The sequence below is a fragment of the Chenopodium quinoa genome, unplaced genomic scaffold, assembly GCF_001683475.1.
Source record: "Chenopodium quinoa cultivar QQ74 unplaced genomic scaffold, ASM168347v1, whole genome shotgun sequence".
Taxonomy (NCBI): Eukaryota; Viridiplantae; Streptophyta; class Magnoliopsida; order Caryophyllales; family Amaranthaceae; genus Chenopodium; species Chenopodium quinoa.
In genome coordinates, this window is record NW_018745533.1 from 3,427,006 (window position 1) to 3,437,839 (window position 10,834).

Genomic DNA, 10,834 nt, shown 5'->3' on the forward strand with positions numbered 1-10,834 from the left:
TGGAGAAGGAGAGTTTGGTTGATTCAATGACCAACTTAATTTAGAAGAGATCCACAAGCTCTGGTACCATGTTAAAATTTTGAGATAATACGAAATGGGCAACTCAGACGAGAATGAGAAAAGTTCAATCCACAAACGAGGCTAAGAAGATTCTATATTAAAATCAATTGGCAATATTAGGAAAAACTCTTCTACGTTATAAAGTGGAATCATCTCTTCTTTTTTTTTCAATACGGGACATTTACAAGCGGGATACAATGAAATTCAACAGATACACCTATTATGCATATTGGACAGTCAATCGGAGAAATGACCTAGCTAGCTACCGCCTTTTTGGGAAAGATTTTTGTTCCCAAGTTAGCAGGCTACAAAATATATATTCTAAATTGGAATTGCGAAGAGCTAATCGTAGAAGTAAACTACGCTTTCAGGAAAACTATTTGATAATTAATTGATTTTAAGAAGCATAATCAAGATTTGCTGTGACTATTTGATGGATACGTTACAATTAAAAAAAGTATATTTTTGGAAACAACTCACAACAACAATTTTAGATGCTGAATAAGTGAGCAATGACAATGCACGTAACACGTAGTAATGTCGCTAGTCAACGTTCCAGTTGGCATCTTTAAGCAATACGAGTATTGATTAAAATTCTGTATTATTTCATATTTTTATAGAGCTTCTATTTTACAAAATTAAAATAAAGGATACCTTGGACAATAAGTTCAAGGACAATGTAATGGCATTAACAATTTGATATGACAATGTCTTCGATCATGTTTACATTCTTTAGCACCATCATAACCATGTGTTAACATTCTTTAGCTCGACTTATTCAAGTTAATATCAACTTATTTAAGAAAAAATTAGATACGTGGATCAAATCCTATTTTTTTTTTTAAAAAAAATTATTAATTATTGTTAAATATCATTATTTTTGTTATTTAAAAAATTATTATTAATTTATATTTCTAAAAAGTGCATATTAAACAAATATAATGACATCTCATATAATAAATTAAGAGCTTGTCAAAATTTGAACATCACTTCATAACAAATTAGATCAGAAAAATTTAGATCCAATTATGTGAATAGAAAAGTCTTATTAAGCTATTTTTCAGCGAAATTGTTTATCAATTTAGATTTTTTACAAAACTATAAAATAGCACCTCAAATGATCCCTTATATCATGTGTAATCAAACTAAAAATTACGGATAGCTCCATGTATATACAAATGAGTAAACTACATCAAAGTTTAAGATCGATGCAATAAAAAATTAAACTAACACATATATTTAGGGCCTGTTATGATTGACTGAACTGAGTTGAATTAAACTGAACTTATTAGAGCTGAACTGAAATGAACTGAAAATAATTGTATCAGAACAAGCCCTTAGTATGAAATTCATCTTTATGAAATGTTTACACACGCTATTAAAACGGTATAGCATTCGTCTTTATTAATCTTTGATGCGCGATACTAAGACATCCAATAATATACGAGTAATACAATTTCGATTCGAATCATAGACTCACATGCACCATGAGTTCATGAACATCAATACATCATGTTCTTGTTACAAACGTCATTCTTGTAGAATAGTGTAATTCTCCTTGGAGGAGGCTTTCTCATTAAATCAATATATATAGGGTTTACAACCTAATCATGAGAATAACCTAAAATACACAAGATATATTTTACAGAATATTTACGAGTTAATGTAAGCATATTATCTAACACACCCCCGCAGTCGAAGCGGGAGGAGGTCGAATGCTGAGACTGTCTCTGAAATCTAGAAATAGTTGGCGAGGTAACCCCTTTGTGAAAATATCTGCATATTGAGATGAAGACGGAACGTGTAAGACCTTGATCTCACCAAGAGCGACTTTATCGCGTACAAAATGAATGTCCATCTCAATGTGTTTGGTAAGTTGGTGTTGTACCAGATTAGAAGATAAGTAAATGGCGGAGATATTATCACAATAAACCAAGGATGCCCGTCGAATAGGGCAATGTAACTCAAGAAGTAGATTCCGGAGTCAACATAATTTAGAAACAACATTAGCGACACCTCTATATTCTGCTTCGGCACTTGATTTGGACAATGTAGCTTGTCGTTTTGCGGACCAAGAGACCGGATTATCACATAAATAAACACAATACCCTGAAGTGGATCGTCGAGTGTCCAGGCAGCCTGCCCAATCGGCATCTGTGTATGAAATAAGTCTCGTAGGTGCAGAACGATATAAATGTAGGCCATGATCATAAGTGCCTTTAATATATCTGATAATACGCTTAAGAGCGTTAAAATGAGGTTCCCTGGGAGCATGCATAAACAGACAAATCTGCTGGACAGCATAAGCAATATCAGGTCTGGTAAAAGTAAGGTACTGTAAAGCACCTGCAAGGCTCCTGTAAAGAGATGGATCCTTCATTGGCTCACCATCATGAGCACTAAGTTTCGACTTAGTGTCGATTGGAGTGACAACCGGCTTGCAATTGTCCATTTTTTTCCTGTGAATAATATCCTCTGCATACTTACTCTGGAGTCCTTTGTTCTGGTTACAGAGACCCCCAAAAAATACCTCAACTCCCCAGATCAGTCATGGAGAATTCGGACTTGAGTAGAGCAATAATATCACACTTGAGTTGTTCGGAGGAAGCTGTAAGAACAATGTCATCAACATATAGCAAGAGATATGCAACATTAGCACCATATCGCAAAATAAAGAGGGAATTATCACTTTTGCTGCAAACAAAACCAATCTGCAAAAGATAGTTAGCAAATCTTTGATACCAAGCCCGAGGGGCTTGTTTAAGACCATAGAGAGATCTGTTAAGCCGGCAAACATGTGTGGGAGCTTTAATATTTATAAATCCCGGGGGTTGATGCATATATACAGTCTCTTTCAAGTCACCATGAAGAAACGCATTTTTAACATCCAATTGGTGAATAGGCCAGTCCCTACCCAAAGCAATACTCAAAACAGTACGAATAGTCGCCGGTTTCACCACGGGACTAAATGTCTCATCACAATCCACACCAACCTGTTGAGACTTGCCATTCACAACAAGTCTTGCTTTATGTCTCTCCAAATCACCATTTTCCCTGTATTTGTGCTTAAATAACCACATACATCGAATAATATTCACCCCTTCCGGTCTTGGAACAAGATCCCAAGTGTTCTGTTTAGTAAGAGCATTAAATTCCTGTTTCATGGCGGCATTCCAATTATGATCAAGCATGGCAATTTTCGGATTTTTAGGCAAAGGTGAAATGTCGGGAATTGTCACATGAGCTTGATATTTTGGATTAGGCTTGAATATTCCACACTTAGCACGAGTGGCCATGGAGTGTGAAGGTTGAGAATTGGGCTGAGTTTGTGGAGTTTGTTGGACCGGGTTGGGGAGGGAAGAGAGCCGAAATGGATTGATGGTGAAACAGGGGAGTTAGGTGGGCTAGGAGAGAAAAAATGGGGGCTGGACAGTGGGCTCCGCAAGGGGCCTGCGGTTGGAGATGGTGAGCCGCAACCCACTTGCGGAGTGGACTTAAGTGTAACACCCTAGAAATTCCTTTCTTTAAATACTCATTCTACTCTTTTAAAAATGCGATTTAGGAATAACTAAGACATTACCGCCACCGTGAAAACGGCTAAGGCAATTATCAAAGATACACAGCGGAAGACTAAAAATTTAAAACCGATTAAACAAGTCAACCCAAAGTCAACCAAACAAGAATAAAGTTTAAAACCAAACGAACAAGTCAAATAAATTCAAATTACAACTTGGGACCATCAAAGGCCCTTATTCAAAAACCGTTCCCAAATCAAACCTTTATGTTAGTCCACACATAATATATCATAAATAAATAAAGCATAAGACACATTGTAATCTAATGAAAACTAATAGGATTCACTCTTCACTCATGCCCCATCATGATCATGCTTCAATACCTGAAAAGTTTATCTCTACTTGCTTCCACTACTCTCCATTAAAAATGGGTCATCATAGGGCCAAGGTAAAGACATGGCCAAACCACAAACACACACAATCAGCAAAGTTGAGTACATAAGCGTAAAATAGCCACACTAAACATGCTTTCACCTATCAACACACACCTACCTCATTGCACCTGTCCACAAATACCAATCAACACAATACAATGACTAGACCCTAATTAATTCATTTTGCATTGATTACGCATCGAACGGGTTTCCACCTATTAACCTCCCCCAAATAAATTTGAGGTTAACTGGCACGGGAGCTAACCGTGCCAGCGAAAAACCACACAAGGTGGCGGAATTCCTGCGCATAATAAATAATAAAAAGGAATATACAGCGTCCTGTACTCCATTGGAAGTTATGGTTAAATATAAAACCCCATAACCCCCCCCATTGTTCATACTCAAGGTATATACGTTCCAAGAGTTTTGGTGTGTAATCTCTTTCACTTTACGTTATTTACATATTATTAGACTTGGTGATGACTCTCAAAGCATAATAAATCAATCAACAATAATTATTCAATCAAACAAACATACCAATTTAATTCTTGAATAATTAGTGACCACATACTATTTAATGTTGAACCTTTTTTAATTCTACCTCAGTGTCGAAGACATCTTAAACACATAATGCGCCAAAAATCCAATCCCTCGGTGTTAAAAACACCTTAAGTGCACAAAGGCACCAACATACAATTTATTCCTTGTGTACCTAGACACTTATATAGCTCCTTCCTCATGCTTAAAGCATCAATAAAAATTATTTGAACCATAATAAAATTCCTTTTCAATAATCCAAACCTAATTAAACATGTAGTTTAATTAATCATGCCTTCTAACATGCCATAAATAAAAATGTGGTTCAAACACAACATACCAAAAATACAATTTTCCAATCCATAAACCATCACAAATAATTCATGCTTTACCATTCAATCACAAACACCATAAACTCACAATTCCATACATAAACCTTAGCATGATTCTACTTATAATCAATTACAAACAAACCTAGCATGATTCTACATCACCAAATTATGCTAAGTACGCGTACGTACCTTGAGTACGTTATTAAAACTGCCACAACTAGTAGAAATCGCTTACTTCAAAGTCTCCTACACATTAAATCCATAATAGAGTATTAATATCCACTCTAAACAAATTTCCAGCAATATATACTATTTTAAAACCCTTCATAAATTAATTAGAATAAGCTGAAATTATATTTAAAACACCATAAATTAAGTCCCAATTAATGGGTAATTAAAATTTCTTCAAGAAACCCAATATCAAGTGTTCTACATAAAATTCCAGCACTTTATTATACTTAAAACTTGCTGTAATTTGGTTTTAAAACACTTAAAACAAAGGCCTACCCTATTATACATCATAATCTTTCAATTAATCATGAAACAAGAACCTAGGGTTTCAAAAATTGGGGCTTTTTAATTAAAAACCAAATCTGAAAATTAATTCCCACAATTACAATAACCAAACATCAAAATTAAACCTCCAAACACATAATTTATAATTAGATCTAAGCATAGATTAAATTAAAATAAGAAAGCTAAGTTTTTTTTTTATTATTATTATTATTATACTCGAAAAAGAGGTAAAAAGAGGGGGGAGAAAAACGGCAGCCACCGGCTGCTGGCAGCGGCGGTGGCCACCTGCTGCCGACGACATGCGCTGCTGGCAGTGGCGGCTACCAGCTGCCGGCGGCTGGCAGTGGTGGGGGAAAAGGGGCAGCCGAAAAAAAAAATAAGGGGAAGGGGAAAAGAAAAAGAAAGAAAAATAAGGAGAAGAGAGAGAAGTTTACCTTGGGTCTTCTCCACTCTGGGCAAAGTTGATTTGCCCCATAAGAGGGATATTTATACCCCCCTTCTCTATCTCCCCTTTTTACCCTAACTTTCCTCCTTTAGTTTTTCCTAATCCATTCCCTACTAAAACTTGTTAAAAATCATAATTTCCTAAAATAAAACCCCAACTTCTATTAATTAATTAATTAAACGACTTTTCCTTTTGTAAAATATTCCAAATTTACATGGGATAAATAATTAAAACATCATAATTAAAATGCTAGAGTTATTTAAATACCCTTATAAAATATATATATTAAATAAAATACGTATAAAGTGTATATACATTAAATAAAATACGTATAAAAATATGGGGTATTACAGTAAGTCCACGGCAGCGTTTGGTATTATGGGGTTTGTGGGATTAGTGAGATATGGACTTGGGCCTTGTGTTTGAGTGGAGTTTGTGGTTTGTGGCATTTGGCAGTAATGTTTTAGCAACAAATTGGAATTGTCACTATAATCCAAAAACTCATAATCACTTGGTTTAAATTGTTGAATGTTAGAGAAAGGGAAATGATCTTCAACAAATGTCACATGACGGAAAATGATTATTTTATTGGAAGATAAATCATAGCACAAATAACCACGATGATTGGAAGGGAACCCCAAGAAGACACATGGGGTGGACCGAGGGGCGAGCTTATTAAGAGCCGTAGCACTAAGATTAGGGTAGCAAAGACAACCAAAAGTGCGAAGATGATCATAAGTGGGGCACCTACGATAAAGAACCTCGGTGGGTGTAGGCGTCGCTCGAAGTGCGCCTACGTTAAAAAGCATGTTGTGAATATGCTTGGCACTCATAGGAAATGGGAATTGACATTACAATTAGGGACAAATAAAGTAGGGAGCCGCCAACAAGTTTTTAAGGAACTTGTAAACCGTTCACGGATCATAAAAGGCAACCAAGAATAAGGGACAACGAAGGCAACAACGATTGACCCGTGAAGGTTACACCCGATTCATAATCCATGAGATTACTAACTCCATATGGTTCGGAACCACGAAAGGAGGATCGGGGATGATGGTACGAAGTGAGTCATGGAGTCACATTCGCCCGTATTGGCCTCTACTCGATTCTTATATTGAAAAGCATTCCTGTGATCTCAAAGGCATACAAACAATAATTCAATTTGCTCCAAACTATTATTTAGCTAAATTGGTTTAAGATTAATGCACACATAATTCTAAAATTTGGTGATCACTTCAATTTATAATAAGATTAAAAAGGATCCTAAACCGGTCGTCCAAATTATCTTATTAGTCGTGATTTTCAATTACATATTCCCTTTAAACATGCAATATGGTGATCATAATAAAAACAATAATAGAATCAACATTAATACCAATTTAATCACAATCCCAACAACATAAAATTGTTAGAAAAATAATAATAACAATAAAAGAGCATGATCCTTACTTTGAATCTGTTTGCTTGCAACTACAAAATAATAAACGAGTTAGTAACTTCAAGGAAATAATAAAACAATAATTAAATTAAATTAAATAAAGCTAAAGTTGATTTTGGGGCCAAACCCTCAAACGATTCTACCTTTCACGCCTTGGCTTAAGGACAGAACCTCGAGTAAAATATGGACTCCTTTGAGTGCTTGAAGAAGGAATTTTGAAGTGAAAAGGGTAGGCTAGTGTTTAGACTAATAGCATAGAGGAGAGAAAATAAGAATAATAAAATTCTGGTTGCCCCGTACATCAGAAATGAGGGGGTATTTATAGGGAAATGTGCTGAGGGAGCACACGGAACCCTAAAATGATAAAAACCCTAAAAAAGTATCCCGTGACACGGTCAGACTGTACCGTGACACGGTTAGACAGTACCGTCAGACGGTACACATTCCCGTGACACGGTACAGTTTTGGAGTGACGCGGGAAATTTTCAAAAAACGGAACGGAAAACGCGTTAAGGGTTTACGCGGAAAGGACACGGAACTTCCCGTGTCACGACAGACCTCCCGTGTCACGGGAAGTCCCACCGTCAGACGGGAATGGTTCCCGTGACACGGTCAGTTCCAGTCCATTTTTCCGTCTAAATTCATTTTTAACCCTAATTTCTTTCGGCTTTTTAAGTGCCGATTGATAATTTCGGGCTTTTTCCTGACTTTTATTATTCAGGCTAAAATAAGAAAATAATGAAATAAAATATTTGGGCCAAAAATAAATAATAGAATAAAAAGGTTTGGGCTTAAAATTAATTAAAACTATGCTTTTACCAAACATCAAGACTAATCCATGGACCTTTCAAAGGTATGAATTTAATAAAATACGATTTTTTAAGCACTCTCGGGATTAAATACTAAACCCGACCAATAGAGGCGGTGAAAGGTTATTTATCATCGAGTTTGGTTTTGGGGAGACATTTTTAGGTGTCTACAGTGGGGGTTTTATTTTGTATGGTTGTGGAAGGGAGAATATTAAGTATGTAGACAACCATAGACACGGAATAAACCCAAAAAGACGGTGGGAGAGAGGCATGAAAAAGAAGAGTATGAGACATATTATTAATTGTGGGAATGATTCTTTCGGCTTTGCCATTTTGAGAAGAGGTATTTGAGCAAGAGAATCGAAAAACTATGTCATTATTCACACAAAATTTTCGAAAAGGTGAATTATCAATTTCATGACCATTGTCACTTTGAAAAGTTTTAATGTCCCTTTCGAATTGAGTTCGAATATATGCTCGGAAATTAATTAATATATCATAGACTTGGGACTTATATTTAATAGGAAACACCCAAAGAAAATGAGAGAAATCATCAAGTAAGACTGAATAAAATTTTTGACCCAATTTGCTAGAAATAGGAGATGTCCATAAATCCATATGAATAATATCAAAAGGGGAAAAAATAATAGAAGTAGAGGGCTTAAAAGGAAGCCGTACATGTTTTCCTAAAAGACAAGAATAGCAAAATTGAGAACTATTTCTCTTATTACAACGAATAAAATTGTTTTTCCTAAGAAAATCAAAAACAGGATCGTCGGGGTGTCCAAGTCTATGATGCCAGGTTGAAGGAGAGATTGCAGCTAGAGATAGATGCCTATTGTCATTTGATGCGGAAACTGATGAGAAAGGATATAGGTCCCCCACACTATTGCACCTCGCTAGAATTGTCCCCGAAAGAAGGTCCTTCAAAGAAAAACCAAGAGGGTCAAACTCAACAGACACAGAATTGCCATAAGTGAATTTTCTAACAGAAATTAAATTTTTAATTATGTTAGGGACAAAAAGGACATTCTTGAGATTGAAAGGTGGATTAGGTGTAGGGGTAGTGGAATTGCCATAACCATTAACCGGAATGCGTTTGCCATCACCAACTAAAATAAATTGAGGAATGCTAAAATTAAACAAATTAGAAAGTTTACCCGAATCACGAGTCATGTGAGAAGAGGCCCCCGTATCCATGTACCATCCATTCTCAGCGGGCTAAAGACTCATGGAGCTGTAGGCTTGGCCCAATTTCGTGGGAGTCATTAGTTGACCATAACTGGGCTGAGCATAATAAGCTTGTTGCTGAGGAGGCCGCAGGCCCAATATAGAGGGACTGGACCCGCGGTATTGCTGCTGCTAGGCCGGACTGGTAGGAAACGGGCAGGGTGGTGAAGCCCACTGCCCGTTTGGAAGCTGCTGCCAAACAAATTGCCCACCCCATTGGGGTGCTTGTTGTTGTTGGGCCTACCACTGTGGGCCAGATTGTTGTTGTTGTTGGGTATTGTTATTATTCCCCCGACCCTTTCCACGGCCTTTAGGCTTGTTATTGGTTCCACGACCACGCCCCCTTCCACGGCTTGTACCACCACCACGCTGATCGGCCGCCGGTTGCTGGGAACTAGGTTGTGACCCGATAGTATTGGACTGGGCTTGACTGGATTGGGCCACCAAAGCTTGTTGGCCCGATTCTTCTTGTTTCTTTTGCCGAGTTTCTTCGAGGAGAAACATGGAGCGTGCTTTGTTGAAGCTTGATGTGGGTTCAGTTTGGGAGATGATGGCTTCCACGGTGTCGTATTCGCCTTTGGTGAGACCCGAAATAAGTTGCATAACCATCTTTCGATCGGAGACCGGACAATCAACGTTAGCAAGTTGATCCGCAAGAACTTTGATTTGCTGACAATAATCCGACATGTTAGCAAATTGTTCAAGTTTTGTGGTGGAAAGTTGTTCCTCCAAATACACTGCCCTAGTATGCTTATTATCATGAAACGATTCTTCGAGTTGGGTCCATAATTCTTGAGCCGTAGCACCCGATTTCATGATAGTGTTAACAAGGTCTTTGGAAATAGTGCTATATATCCATTGTTTAACAATTGCATCCAATCTCTTCCACGTTGCATCATCAACATCCGTTGGACGCTTAACATTTGCATCAATATGATCAGTATCATTGTAGGCACAAGCATGGATTTGGAAAATCTCAACCCACGTAGCATATTGAGCGTCCGCGTGATCAAGGGTCACGGGCATGAGTGCTTTGATGTTGTTGACGACGAACGCCGGGTGGAGGGGGTGTTTTTGGGAGGTGGAGGAGGGGTAAGATCGTCACCGACCATGAGGGGCAGAATGTACGGGTAGGTGAAGAGGCACGGCTATGGAGGTCCAAGAGATCGAATAAGGGTTTAGAGAAAGGAAAGAAAGAAAAACCCTAAGAGGAATCTGATACCATGTAGAATAGTGTAATTCTCCTTGGAGGAGGCTTTCTCATTAAATCAATATATATAGGGTTTACAACCTAATCATGAGAATAACCTAAAATACACAAGATATATTTTACAGAATATTTACGAGATAATATAAGCATATTATCTAACAATTCTTAATATGTGGATTCTTTACTTCCTTTACGGCTTTACATACATTTTTAACTTCTTTTAAATTAAAAAGAACATGAGAATGTTAAAAAAAAAATGGTCATGAAGTTCCCTTTTATATATATTTTTTCTTTTTTTGATGGTCGAA

The 10,834-nt window shown here is 37.0% G+C and overlaps 2 protein-coding genes across 2 annotated transcripts; both read right to left on the minus strand.

The window, feature by feature from the left end:
• Positions 1–2,044: 2,044 nt before the first annotated feature.
• On the minus strand, positions 2,045–2,512 carry LOC110715915 (uncharacterized mitochondrial protein AtMg00810-like). Its single transcript, XM_021894534.1, has one exon. The coding sequence runs from the start codon at positions 2,510–2,512 to the stop codon at positions 2,045–2,047; it is 468 nt and encodes a 155-aa protein (XP_021750226.1).
• A 7,044-nt stretch (positions 2,513–9,556) lies between these two features.
• LOC110715916 lies at positions 9,557–10,342 on the minus strand. The gene has a single exon (XM_021894536.1). The coding sequence runs from the start codon at positions 10,340–10,342 to the stop codon at positions 9,557–9,559; it is 786 nt and encodes a 261-aa protein (XP_021750228.1).
• Positions 10,343–10,834: the final 492 nt, after the last annotated feature.